We start from the raw sequence: 15,007 nt of genomic DNA on the forward strand, positions 1-15,007 counted from the left end.
CGGCATCCAGCTCTTCCAGGGGACACAGCACTTCTGCAGAAGGCAGCAGATCCAGGGAATTTGTTCCAGAAATTAAATTAAATTAAATTAACCTAAATTACAGTGCAATAACCCCTGGCAGCCCAAGCCTGAAGCAATGCACTCCATGAGATACACTGCATGGAGAGGGAGCTGCTCTCTTTTTGTTGTGTTACCTGGTAAAAAAAAAAGATTGTTCTGGGGTATTACCACCCCCCAATTTCCCCCTCAGGTACTTACCAGGAGACAGTGAATGGGATTTCCCCTCAGATCCGTGTGCGGAGCCTGCAACAAACTCCAGTCTCTCCCTTTATTGTAGGTGATGAAAGTTTTCACTTGGTTGTCAATCTTCTTGTTAGCCAAGAACATTCCCTTTATCCCTGCTACCTAGGAAAAATTGACATGGCTGAAAAATAGATCAAGTCCATGCAGTTTCTGTGCATGTCCTTTTTTCTCTGTCAAAGCCACCAGGGCTCTGATGGCTCTGTCAGTGTGGTCAGTGTCAGGGCCAGAATTGCCAATGTACATCAAAGGCAAGCTGGGGTGCTGGGGAAGAGATAAAGCCATCACAGGTACAAAGATGACAAATGGGAAAGAAATATTGTATTTCAGTCTCATCATGGAAACATGGCAAGATGTCAGTAGCATTATCTGTAAAGTGACAACCTCTCAACTGTGTAGGCATCCTTCCCCCTGAAAGATGAAACATGTACAGGCAATTATTTTTCTCTTGCACAGCAGCAGCAGGAAACAGCAGCAATTTTGGCCTTGTGAAGAAAAGAGCAACTCACACACATAAACTTGCATTTCAGTGTTTTCTATTCTCATCCAGCCTTCTTCAGACATTTCATCTAAGGATCTCAGTGTGTTTCATAATGATCAATGTTTCAACAGGAAAACTCGGGGCACAGAGGTATTTTTGTTACAGTGTTGTATTTTGAGGAAACCAAAGCACTGATGACTCAAGCAAGGCCATACAGAATGCTAGTTACAGAGCTGGCAATCTTCATCCTTTTACTTTTTCCTGGTGTTTTACCCAACAGTTTAAATCCACAGACCTGCAGGAGGATTTTGCAAAGACATGACGCTAACAGATTCACATTGGAACCGAGCCTAAAAGTATTTTAGTGAGGAGAAAAAAAGAGTCAACCTCAAACCACAACTCACACTGCAGAATGTTCCCATCTTCTCAGCACACTGAAAATCAATAGCCCGATAGCTGCTGCAGCTTACGAATGAATTTGTTAGGCTGTCATTCTGCAACCTGAGTGCCGCAATAAAAAGGGAAGTGAAATCAGGAGAAGGAGGGGGTAAGTGAGAAACTTTTTGGTTTCCAGCAAGTCTGTTCAGTCATCCACCTTGCTTATGATGTAGAATTAGCAGACAGAGTCATTCATCAAGAGTTTTTATTCACAGAGATTAAATGACATGGCATGGCAAACAGTTACACAGCAGATTCAGAGCTTTTTACAGCTCAACCCATTTAATTATGTGGCTGGATTTGGATGCTACAGCTACCAGTGAACAGGACCTTGTTGCACTTTAAATCACATGCTGTGAAACTACTTGTGTACAGTGCTTTGGTACAGCACAGTGATGTACTTAGTCATTCAAATAGCATCTTCCTGAATTTCATTTGAAGTTCATAAAGACTTTGATATGGCTTGCTATAAAGGGCAATTGTCTTTAAATTAAATAGTTAACTAATTCATTGTTGATATAAGCAGAAAAAAAGAAAACCTTTTCAATTTCCCAGCTGGATTGTTTGATCCCATCCAACTAAGTATTCAGGATTTCTTTACTGTAGTAGAAAGGCACCCTGAAAAGACAAGGGTACTCCTGTCTCACAGTGACATTGCATGAATAGACAGGGATGGAAAAATAACATAGTTCTGCCTTTACAACCAGAGGCTAGAGCCTATAGTTGCAGTTGTACTTTGCTTTGCTGCTGTCCCAAAATTGTTCTATTATACAGTCCCTGTGAAACGCTGGCCATAAATGATTAAAGAGCACTTTATATATCGAGCAATAAAAGTGTTCTGAAATCCTGATTCTTTTTCTTTTTATGATTCTAGTCATGGGTTGGGACTCAGAATCCTTCCCTGAGAAAGCAAAGTTATTCTGTCAGCCTTGGACAGCTTTATCTTAAAAAAAGACTGCAGACACATGCTTGTGTACTCTCAGAAGGAAGAGACAGACCAATTGCACATACACAACCCTGACACACACAGAAAGCTGTTCAGCCCTGCTGCTCACACAGCCATTGCAGAGAAAGACCCAGGCAAGCAAGTGCATGACTACCAGTGGTCAGTGGGGAAAGCGTTCCATCAGCTCCCACACAGGAATTGTAGAATCCTCACCACCCTGAATGCATTGTGTGCAGACACCAGTGCTGCTCTACAGCTTCAGAAAGATCCATACAATACACTCGAGCACACAACTCTTGAAGACGTTTTTCATTCCCCATCACCACCTTCATACATCAAACATACTTCTCAGCCAACATACATACTGCTAGAAAAAGTATGTGTGTTCCAGAGTGACAGGCACATATACCATAGCTACAGACACACCTCCTTACAGTCTGTCATCACCTCAGTCATGGATTGTCATAGGCAGGACTGTCTTGCTGTGGACCATTCCAACAGAGCCTGGGCAGACACAGGAACTAGAAAGGGCACTCAGACACAGTGGTCAGTGATTTAGCTCTTCCCTCTCTCTAGGAGGTGGTCACTAGGACAGCCTTTTTCTGAACTCAAGGAGGCACCATGAAAGACTTTTTATTTCTTTGTACCCAGTCCAATTCCCTGCTTCGCAGCACTGAGTAGATTTATTCTTGATTTAGAATCAACTTAGGAATTACATACACAAACATGTTCACTGCAATGCAACCAGAAGAACTTACTTCTAGCACCTGACAAACACGCACACAGACACCTGCACATTAAGCAGGCCTTTCTCTGCCATCTTCTCTAATGATGATGCTTTTTAAAATATACTGCTGCCACCAGAGAAGGACTCGTTTGGCAATCTCTCCACTTCTTATTTATCTATGGATTTTTCTCCGTCTCTCGCCTTCCTCTCCATTTTCCCCCAGATCACTGTAACAATCTGACTCAGAGAACCATGCCGGCTGGCTCTCTGTTCTCTTCCTTCAAGAACATCAAACTGAAAGGAAGGTTTGTGCCAGGTTCCATGTCAGCCAATATTCCTTCTATCTAGATACTCAGCAGATATGATGCTGTAAGTCTGATTTCATCAATTTCAATCCAGGTTGCTGAGTGGTGTCAGATAAATAAAACAAAACAAAAGATTTTCTTTACCCCCTGGGATGTAGGACACCTTTACATAATGCAGTAAAGCTGCTTCCCCAGCTGACAGTAATAAGAGGCAACAGTTTTTCCATGGGCTGCCAGCACTGCAGAGAGATTAATGGTAAAAAATGTCCAAATGACTGAAATGGCAGTGCCCATCCTCCTCCAGTCCATCTGCACTGATGTATAACTCTTGAGATCTCTGGGCAATTCAAGGTGGTTTGCAAGTAGAGGGCAGCTGAAGGAAAACTACAGAGCAGAGCTAATATTGAGACAGTGATGGGGAAATACAGGAAGCATCACCATCTTCAAAGGCCCTCAGATCTACTTTATGACCTTTATTCTAAATGGTCAGATAATACCCTGGAGAGACCTGAAAACAGAACCTGACCCTCAGAAGGGCAGCTGAGGATTGAATTTCTCCACAGCTGAGTGCTTGCTCCAGAGGGAAAATAGGCAGGAGAGCAAGAGATGGACAAGGGCACATTAGAAGTCCTACTGTTAGGATCAATTGCCATAGAAGACAAGGCAAATTGGCCTTTTTACCGTGAGCTTAAGCAGAGCACACTTGTTCAGAAAAAGGCTCAGGGTAAAGAGGGCATCAAAATGAGGTATAAGAGTTTCCATGCACATGGGATAGCCCATATCTATAACCACTTAAGTTCCCAGAATAGTCCAAGCTGAGAAAGGTGACAAGGACAGCTGAAAACAGCAGTCACTTCTAAAACAAGAGATTAGATTGCCAGAAATGCAGCAAAAATTGGAAAATGATACTATTGAGACTGTTGGGAGCTTTCAGAGCCATTGAGCCAACATGGGTCCAAGCAGGATTTTGGCTGACAAACAGAGTCCCTCTTAGCAACTGAATGAACTATTCCACAACTTTTTCTTATGCATCAAAGAGCCATGAGCTGTTCTTCACCTGAGAATCTACAGGTGAACACAGCAGTAAATCTAGGAGGGGTAACACTCTGTGTTTAGTCATTTGTTGACTTTGCTGTTTACATGCATTTTATGAGACTGATGTGCCAGGAGGGAATTGGAATCATGTGAGCTCCTGAGATAGATAGACAGGGACATGTTTGGAGTTATGACATACCTCATAGAGGTCAATCATCACATTCCCCTCCAGCCCTTGACTACTCTTGACATTTTCCAAGGCCAGGGTGAAGTAGACCCCTCGGGTGTCGGAGATGTACAGATTGTATGTGTCGTTCTGGTTCCACTCTTGAACAGCTGCAAACACCTGATTCTCATCTGTGCTGATCACATGCATGTCCTGGGGAAAGACAAGAGAGGCAGCTTACTTGGGGGAGGTCTGTGCTGCCATTTCCAATGGCACCAAAATAATGGGGGAAGAGCAAGGGATCTATTTAGGCTGGAGTTAAATCGGGAACTCAGTAGACAAAGCTGTGGCATTTTACTATTTTATTGTCCACAGCCACTGTAAGCAGGTAATTCCATCCAGGAATATTTTACACCAGCTCTCTTCTGACAATTTTCAAAGTAGTAATTAACTGATGTGGTGTTAATTGAACATTTACATTGACACTACAGCATTATACAGCAGCACTTTCACTCCCCTTACCAAAACCTTCATTTTAATGAATATTTTGTCTGGGGAATAGGGAGGGTTGTTTATTTGCTGGCTTTTTTTTTTTCCATTTAGCATCTGAGTGATTCCACTCATGACTATGGAATCCCAGATATTAAAAATGTAGGAGTTAAAAAAAAAAAAGAAAAAGACCATCTGAAACATCTGCTTCTTGCCCAGCATTCAGAAGCCAAATATGCTCAGGACCTGATACAAGCAGGAACTAATGAGGGAACATCTGCTGTTATCTACTGTTTCTAATGACAATGTGGGCAGGAGCCAAGGCCCTGGACCACTATACTAAACAGCACACCCCAAGAAATAAACCAGAAAAACAACCCTAATCCTCACTAGATATAAAGAACAGAAAGGTAGTTAGATCACTAGCACTATGAGTGAGGTTTTGTTTTACTCTGCTTCTTCTCTGTGTTACAGCAGGCAGGAAGCAATGAAAAGATTGCATAAGTGAAGAAAAAACAGGAACTATTGAACCTCATCTCATCTTTCAATGCCTGGAGAAAATATTACCCATTTTATTTTATTTTCCATTACAATGGAAAAAGCCACCAAGAGAGAGATTATTATAATGAAATTCCCAGGCTCTATCTGCCCAGCACAGGCACCCTGAATTCTTTGGTGCCATAAAAATCTGTGGAGGTACGAAAAGAAATGAAGATTTCTTAGCACCAAGTGATTCCCAGAAGACTCAGCTGTTCGGTCTGTTTTGGGCAGATATCCCAAAGTTATTCTGGTTCCATGAATCTCAGCCAGGACTTTCTATATGCAAAACTGAGAACTTTATCAGAAAATATACTCTTTGGAAGCAGATGCTACTTCTCCCGTCTGCTAATAATAGTCTTTAAAAATTCAGTGTCTGGTGGCTTTTTAGGGAGGATTAATACTTCAGTGAAGTCTTGTAATGTAAAAATAAAAAAGTAATATAATGAAGAAATTTGATCTATAAATTTGAAAGTGGATTCACCATAGAGTTGCGATTCAGAACAGTTGCTTGTTCGTCCAGATCCAGATCTGAATACAGAGTGGATGCATATGCATTTGATTTACTTTCTTCTTTGCACTGGAGAAAATCATGCCCCAGAAGATGGGCTTATTTTGTGAAGGAACAGATTGGCTTAAATCCCGAGGCAATAGGAAAAGTAATGCAAGTCCCACTGAGTCCTACTAATTTTGGTGGTGAACAGACATCCTCTCTCAGCTCCAGCTGTGCCAGTAGGAGTTACAGCCACAGCTGTTTGTCTGTGGCTCTTCTTTTCAGACTGTCACCCTGGTTCAATCTGCTGGTAGATCTACATATCTACATCAGCAGGTGTTCCCAGTGTGCTCCAGGCAACATTGGCTAGCACAGCTCTAATCACAAGTGTTAATTTCTGCATATGGGCACACATAGGCAGGTTTCTGCATTTAAACATAGACAGAAACTAAAACTTGCTTGCCTGGTGAATGTACTTTTTCATTACCTTACCATTTCATTCAATAGTTTTGTAAAAACTGGGGGAGAGGGGTAAAAAGATACTTTGATCAACACCAGAGGAAACTAAAGACAATTTCACAAATGCTGAAGAAGGAAATTAGTTAATTTATTCACTAGATGCTTCCTGCATTTGATCAGAGCATGCTGTAAGGTGGAAGTCTAAAGAAGATCCCAGTAAGGCTGAAGGAATTTAAGCCTGGAGAAGCAGAGATTGAGAAGGAATTGGCATAATATACATAATGCAGAAAGCCAAAAAAGATAGCATTCCAACTGTGTGCCTTTGGGGATAAATTTAATATTTCTCTTAATATGGCCTTGTCCAATAGATACAGCAATGATGCACAGCTTTGATAGAAAAGGATTAGTATATGGGCATCAAACAGATCTTGGACCAGCATCTGGAATTTCTTCATTTCCACACTGGGAAAATTAAAATCAATCAGCATATTGTATTATGTATGGTTTTTTTCAGGATGGGGATTAATTTCTTGGGGGGAGGAATAATACAAAAAGACAGCCTTCATCTTGATATAGCTCAAGCTCCTTACAGAGATGGAAAAGGACAGGAATGTGGAGCAAGGCACCTGTCTCAAACAGTCATCATCACCTTTAGGTCACCTTTAGGGGCTCCCCTTGCATTTGTCTATTGAGAGCCTGAGCTTTTTCCTCTGTGTTCCAGAACATACTGGAAGTACATTAATATGCAGTTCTACTGTCTGTCCCTTTTGCCTTTTCAAAGACAAAAAGATGATGCTGTACATGGGTTTGATCAGGTGTCTCCTCAAATGACGAAAAGCCAAGGCTTTCTGAACTACTAAAAAATTGCCCCTTTTGCATTTGGCCAGGGAACATTTTTCCTGGCAAGGTGAGTAGTAGGGATGTGTAATGCCAGTTTTATTCTGCCAGCTCAGTTGGGGCTGAATATTAGCATGGGGCTAATAATACCAACGTTGTGGCCCCATAAGGGCCCTTTACTTAAGAGTTGGACTTGATGATCCTTGTGGGCCCCTTCCAACTCAGAATATTCTGTGAAATGACTGTGAAGATGCTGGCACTTGTCTTTGCCTCCTGTGAAATTACTGGGTCTGTCAGCTCTTTAAAGATCTGTATTTTAGGTCTGTATTCTTATGTATTTATTTTTGTTATTGCTTCTTCCATCAGGATGTACATCCTGAGATTGAAAGCAGTGATAAATTTAAAGCAGAGGTACCAGATGCACCCATCCCTATCCAATACCAGTTAAGACAGGTGTTTTTAAAGAGAAATTGCTTTAGTTGCTTCAGTATTCTCAAATGTCTGCCCAGTGCATTGGTCTAAACCAGAATAAATGCACCCTGTGTGCATTCTGTGTGTGACCCAGCCCATACTGTAGTGCTGTGGTACAAAACAGGCAGCATCAACCCACAGATGAACATCACTGCAACAATTAAGAGGTCTCAATAAAGCCTATTTCCAGGGTTAACACAATCTGTAGGCACATATGCAGGCTTCTGCCTGAATGGAACAGAGTTTCAAGTTTATTTAGGCTTTTAACAAAGTAGCTACAAGGCTGCTAATGTCAACAGGAATAATATTTTAGTTTGTTTTGCTGTAGGCCATCCTGCCTGAGCAGCAGCATCACCTGCCAAGGCTGCCTGCCATCACACGCCTCCAGTTCAGGAAGAGTGACACTCACAGACAAAAAGCTTGATATTTCCATCTTCAGTTCCAGAAGTCACTTAGTCCTGTTTACCATATTTGGCCCCTCTTTCTTAGCTGAAGGAGATGAAAGAGAATTTGGGCATAAAAGAAGCTGTATGTTCCAATTCCTTAAATAATATAACTCTCTGTGCATTTTTCATAAAAGTGACTATTTTGCTTTGATGGCAACCTCCTAGACAGCCACAGTTCCACTGTAGCTCCTTCCAAGCTAAATGCAGCTCTTCATTTGAAGATATTCCAAGATTGTGACAAAGCATCTTTCTTTGGGTCAAATAACATGAATATATTGCTCCAATTCCTGTTCTCTGGAACACATTGTAATTTAACTCTAGTGCATTTTCACTGGCTTTCCAGTGATTTCTTTGAGAAGGTGGACAAAAAAAATAAGCGTGGGCCAAAGCAAACAATACGTTTAAAGCAAACAGTGTCTCTACAGATGGTCTGAATTGGCTGTAAATAACAATTTTTATTTGGCTTTTACAATAACCATGCTAAAATGCCACTCCATTGCTAAAGGCTCTTTCAAATATCACCTATTTAAATCTGATGTGAATTTACAGAGTATTTTCACTTGCTTGGACAGGAAGTTTCAAAGTATCTTAAAATGTGGCTGAAAATTTTGAGGCAGACCACACATCTCCTATGTAAGAGCTAAGATCTCATGGCTTCTGGTGAGGTCCTCACTGTCCTGTAAGCTGCTTGCCAGTGCTGTGAACAGGAGTAAAGGCTCCAGCAGCAGCCTAGGGAAGGTGAGGCACCAAAGGGCTGGGTTTGAACTGCAGTCTGTTTATATGAAGCCAGTCAATCCACTATAAACAGGTCTGTTGGGTTGAGGAATCAAAGACATCCAGTTGTGAAATTAGCCAAGTTATCCCTTTCAACATTTCCACCTACAAAATCTGACCTTGCTCTTTTTTTTTTTTTTTTTTTTTTTTTTTTCTTTTGACAATCCCTGCTTAGTTTCTGGGAATGTATTTGTCTTCTGATGTTAGACCTCATACAGAATCCATAAGATCATTTCCTATCTTTCGGTTTAAATCTCATTTAAGACAGACTTTATCAAGAATGAAAAGGCCAAAAAAAAAGTCCTCTGTCTTTGTTAGGAACCCATTAGGATACCAGCTGCAAATTGGTGGTTTCTTCAAAATGAAGCTAACATTTTATACAGGTCTTTCAAAAAATTCAGCTTTAGAAGGCAGAAATATCCTTTCATTCTCCAATGCTAATTCACCATTGTTAATTAGGCTGGAGACAGAGCAGGCACACAGAGACATCTTTCTGCTTGGTACCCATTAAAATCTATTAATGAGGCAAAGCACAAAAAGCAACCCATACAAGACAGCGAGAGGAGAGGGGAATTTTAAGACCAAAAAAAAAGAAAGAGAGAGAATCCCCTCCAAAACCTAATTAATTAAGCATAAAGAAATGGTAATTGACATGGGCTGTGGTATCTGTCTACATTTCATGCACATGTCCTTGCCTAGCCAAAGTGCTGACTTTTGGTTTTAGTCCTTTCTTGCTTGCAAATGTTCTGTTAAGGAATAATGCTGTTTTCTCTCACTGCATGTCATCTTGCAGTTACTTGTGTTGGACTCAAGATCTTCTGTACAACCCAAATATCTGTAGGCTCATATGGGGATTCTAGGAGCAGCAACCTACCTTGGGCAAGGAGTACTTTGGCAGCTTCATCTGTGCAAATGGACTCCTCCTATAAGAAACGTAATAATGTGGTCTTCCTCCTGATGTCAGCTACGAGAGAAGCAGGAAAGTTATCATCAGGTTTTTCTTAATTTTTCTTTATTACCAGAAAGAATATCAAACAAAAGCTGTTAAGAGAAATACCACAGTGTGGTGGCAACAGCTTAAACTGCAGCGCTGTTACAGCTGAGGAATAAACATTGATCCAACTGACAGTGGCTGAAAAAGAAAACAAGAGGAATCCCGTTTTCAGCAGAGAGACAAAGGCTAGAATCTCGTGTGAAAACTTGTGAACAGTGAAGTCTTGACTTCAGCTGGGCCATTACGTCACCTCCTGATAGCACAGCTCTCCTGTGCCTTACCAGAACACTCTGTTTTTGCTATCTGCAGAGCTGCCCTGTAGGCTGTTGATTAGACCAGCAGATTGGCAGACATGAGGCTTGGTTTTTGTTTCTGCTTCCAGCTTTGGTTCCTGTGTGGCCCTGGACAAGCCATCATAGGTATCTGCTATGAGATCAGCTAAATATTCACAGATAGGGAGGGCAGGAGAAGCTCAGTCGATTTGGTATTTTTGTGAATCTGGTCATCTATTTAAGTGCATAAATACTGACAGCAGACCTTGAAAATGCTGGGTTAAAGCAATGTGAGGTATCATTTTCTACCACCTATTAAAGGAGGGAAAAAGAAAGAAAAAAGCTGTCAATTTTTTTCTGGCTTCCAGTGCTGCTGAAGTATAATCAATGTTTGTAAAGTACTTTGAAATCCTCGGATGAAAGATACTGAAGAACAAATATTCCAAGGGATTCTCCATGCAGAACTTTGCTTTAATTGCTTGATACCTGAGCTTATCAAGACTTTCCTTTAGTAGTAAGTGTTTTAAAATGCACTGCAGTAGTTTAAAATGCAAGATACACAGAGGGCAGGTTCATACCAGATTAAGTAAAATAAACACTATTTCTCATTCTAAAGTTCTTCAACATTTTTTTTAAGGGAACTGGGCAAAAGTTAGGGGAACGAAGGCCAGAAATATTTTTTAATGAGAGAGTGCGAGTTTGTAAATAAAACAAGTTTAGTGGGAAAATAAACTCTCATTCCTTTATCCTAGTGCTTTTAAGCCTACTAATTAATTCCAAATGGCTTAGTTGCAGAAAAGCCAGATGGAGATCAAAAAAAGAAGGGAAGGCTGGAAGGAGGGTGTTCATCTATTCCTCCAAGCATACACAGCCTGGCATAGGGTCATTCCTCCTTTGAAGAACAGAAGGGTAACACCAGATCCAGCATCAGTCAGGATGGCTAAAGAGAAACACTCCAGCTCCTGTGTCAGTCGAGCCACAAACACACAGCCACTCTGGAGTGAGAGAGTGAGGCTGAACTGTGATGCACACACCCCTGTTTTCCCTTTTGCCTCAGACACACTAGGCACAAAAGCTGTTCTGAAGCATACATGCCAGATTTATTTGTGGATTATTTAGACTGGTGTTTAAGACTGAATTCATTAACTGAAGCCAATTAGCAATCAACTAGCCCAATGTATAATATAAATTCTCTCTTCCCTCCACTCACAAGCATGCTAAAATATAAATTGTGTGGAAGCCCAGTTTAGTGCTAGTGATCTCCAGTTCACCTCCATGTTCCCTACAATTCTGTTGTTATTTTTCTCCTCTTCAGCTGACATTAAATGGGCACTGGCAGCAGCCTAATGAAACCCACAGTGGTTCAAATCTATTCACCAGCTCTCACCTGGAACACAGCCTGGCTGAGCACATCCCATCTTCTGCCATTTCACTATAATCACAACTGAGGCATAACAATAAAGCCTGATTACTCCTTTGGTGCTTTCCCTGACTCCCTCCCTTCTTTCTTATTTCCCTCCTATACTCAAAAAAGCTTTGGTCTACTCCCTTGTAATAGCAGATGAGTGACACACCACTTCCAGCTGGGGGGTTAAAGCAGTAATTCCAGAGTGCTGATGAGATTGCAAGGAGTGGCACAGAGCACTCCAGCACACAGAGAACATACTTCATACTCTATGGCCCTACAGCAACAAGAAACTAGAGCTTAAAGGAACAAAGCATTGTAACAAACTGCTACAACCCACTCAGGGCCTTTATGGATCCAGTGTTGTCTGAGCAGTTGCAAACTAACACACATGCACACACATGCAAAGGAATGCAAGAAAAAATAATAGAAGACTGACTAATATAATATAAAGCAATAGAATGCATAAGAGAGGAGGGTGTTCTGCACCTGAACAAAGACATAATCACCCTGGACGATCAGGGAGTTATGATCAATGTAGCCTGGAAAAGGTTTGCTGCGAGTGGCTTCACTGCAGTTCTGCATCTTGCAGGTGATGTATTGGGCATCTGAAAGGAAAAGAACAAAAACAATACACTTGAGATCCTGAGTGCAGATTCTTCCTACTGTCATAAACCTGTTTGCTGAGGTGGCACTTTTGCTTCCCAGATCCATGTGAAGTGAATAGGCATCACCCATTCAACACCACACAACCCTTCTTTCCCCTACATCCTTTGTAAATCCACCCTTGATTACTTTCTTCTCTTAATATTCTTCCTTCTTTAAGTGCTTCAGCCTCCCATTATTTCTTTAATTCTGCCCTAGATCAGATGTCAGAGCTATACATTTTACCAAGGGAAAACCTTCTATGATGCACTTCTGTATTTCCTACAACACTTACACTCTGTCGAGTAATTCAGATCAACTTGAAAAGTACCTCAGACCAACCCCTGCTCAGGGGTTTTACCTGCTTTGCTGTTGACAGCATAGGTAGATGCACTCTGGCAGACCTGGGCAATCATTCCACACTCTCTTGTAACTAGAAGTCTCAGTAGTTTCAAATTAAATGGTCTAAATGCAGCCATCCATCTCACAGCCATGCCAGCCACATCATCCACTGTCACTACGTGGGATGTCCCCACCTCCTATTCTGAAGCACTGCAAGGTGCCTATCTCATAATCTGTCACCTGAATTTCTTCATGGGGACAATTTATCCTAGAATACAGAACTAGATTCTCAGTAGTCTGTTTGGACTCTTCCAGAGTCATAAAGAATTTGCACTTTGTTTTATGACAAACCTGGTCCACATAAAAAACAATTTTCGCTTTTTAACATTAGTGCTTCCATGATAGAAACACTACATTGCATTTAATGTTAGAAGAACTTCTAGTCATTTTCCTTGGAGAGCCACAGCCCCTTGTTTGATATAATTACCACCTTCAGATCAGAGAAATTAGCACTTTACACTGAAATAGAAATGGCTGGAATTTTACCATCTTGTATTTAATCTTGTTTTTAATTAAAATCTATCATTTGACATTTCTTTCCTTGCTTCTAAGGGCTGTTGACTTCTGCTTGAAACAGACATACAGGGTGACAAACCTTCAGGAAAGTTCGATGAGGGATGATTTTTCTCTGGCATTTGCAGGGTTCTTGGAATATATAAAGTGCTAAGTATTATTAGTTGCTGCTGTTTATAACATTTTATGCTTTCACAGCTCGCTGCAAAACATTAATGAACACAGGCTCGGCAGCATGATCGAAATGTTCCCTTCAGAGGAACATGGTTTTTTCCACATTAGCCACGAGAGGGCAGGGAACGACGTAATTCCCAGCCTGCTCATTCCTGTGAACTCAGGAAAGTTCCTTTCCAGCCCTCTGCTCCTCTGCAGCCAGGAAGGAGGGGGACAGGGGTGTCACAGTCTCTCCACCACCCAACACTGCTGTGTGGTGCAGCATGTCCCCTCCTTATCCTAAGAGAGCTGAAAGGTCACAATAAAGTCTCCTCAGAACCTTCTCTTCTCCAGGCTGAGCAAGCCCAGCTGTGTCAGCCTTCACATGGAGATGTGTTTCAGCCCTTGATCATCTCTGTGGCCTCTGCTGGACTTGCTCCAACAGGTCCACGGCTCTCCTGTGCTGAGGGCTCCAGAGCTGGACACAGAACTCCAGAAGGGCTCTCCCACTATTCCACAACAAAGCTCCTGAGCGAAATATGTGCCGATCCTGAGCTTCAGCAAAGCAGCCTCGGTTGAAATGGTCCTACTGCTGCCTGAGCTTTGAAAAGTCTGGGGGATTAAGGAATCTCCTCCACAAGAGATTTTAAAGAGCAGGCCAGGTTGACATCCATTAGAGGAGACTGAAGTTTCTTGGATCCTGCTTTAATGGAGGAATGGGGACTATCCCTATTTCTGCTGTGATCACAGGAGTCTGTGCAGCAGTGATTGTATCATTGATGAAGATTTACTAAGGCAATTCCTGTGAACTTTTACAGTGCAATTCTCCATGGCTTCAATTCTAAAATTCCAGTAATAACTACTAAAGGGCAGAGCACTGAAATTGTTTAAGCTAATCTCCCAAACAGCCAAACACTGAGATGTGCACAAGAAGGAAAGCTCCTTTTGCTACAGCAGACAGAAAGAAGGAAAAGCAGGCTCCTTGCAGTGCCTCGTTCTCACTTTTTTTCCTAGGGGAAGACTTTCTGTGTTCACATTAACTCAAGGATTTTTTCCGTTTCATTCTTGCGGACATTTCATGTGACTCCACTGGCAGAGGTTTGTAATTTAGCATTAATTAATGTCAATTAATGTATTCAGTTGCTAAGCTCTGGAATTAATTTCATTAGTTTTCCCGCACAGATGTTTTCCTTGCCATAGGTAATTAGGACATTATGCTTTTCATTTCCAGAACCCTCACCTCCAACAACAGCTGCTGTTTTTAATATACAACAAAGTCACACTGTGCCTGGAGAGAAGAACATAGCAACTCCCAGCTCTTAAACCCCCAGATGTGTTAATTTTTGACAGGTTTAGACACCCAGAGTAGGAATCTTCTCAGGGAGTTGCAGCTATTTCTAAAGAGGAAGCAAGAAAAGTCACAGAGCACAGCAGAGGAGACATCTTGTAAGGGAAATCTCTGACAAAATTAATCTGTTTCAGTGGTGAAAGAGAATTGCAAAAGCTAACACAGAAAAAGTTAAGAGCTAGGGGGACCCTGTATCATGAAATATTTTAGGTTTTTTTCCATTTAGCTTGAGCACCATTCCCATATGTTCTCAATACAAATGGATCCAACCTGTCCCAGAGACATTTCTTGGCTCAGCTGGTGGAGGAGGAAGGTTATTGCTGGTTACTGGAGGCTGGCTGGCCTCTGCAAAAGTAAACAGGAGAGTTTTA

The 15,007-nt window shown here is 41.6% G+C and overlaps 1 protein-coding gene across 4 annotated transcripts in view; it reads right to left on the reverse strand.

Annotated features, from left to right (window-relative positions):
- Window positions 1-15,007, reverse strand: part of SORCS1 (sortilin related VPS10 domain containing receptor 1) — a 263,542-nt gene that overhangs the window by 59,453 nt on the left and 189,082 nt on the right. For all 4 annotated transcript variants that reach the window (XM_038140148.1, XM_038140150.1, XM_038140147.1 and 1 more), the window contains exons 7-10: window positions 12,065-12,183; window positions 9,779-9,868; window positions 4,432-4,611; window positions 259-405 (exon numbers count right to left, since the gene is read on the reverse strand). In XM_038140148.1, coding sequence (XP_037996076.1) covers window positions 259-405; window positions 4,432-4,611; window positions 9,779-9,868; window positions 12,065-12,183 — 536 coding nt within the window. The remainder of the gene's footprint in view (window positions 1-258; window positions 406-4,431; window positions 4,612-9,778; window positions 9,869-12,064; window positions 12,184-15,007) is intronic.

This window comes from Motacilla alba, chromosome 6 (genome assembly GCF_015832195.1).
Source record: "Motacilla alba alba isolate MOTALB_02 chromosome 6, Motacilla_alba_V1.0_pri, whole genome shotgun sequence".
Classification (NCBI taxonomy): Eukaryota; Metazoa; Chordata; class Aves; order Passeriformes; family Motacillidae; genus Motacilla; species Motacilla alba.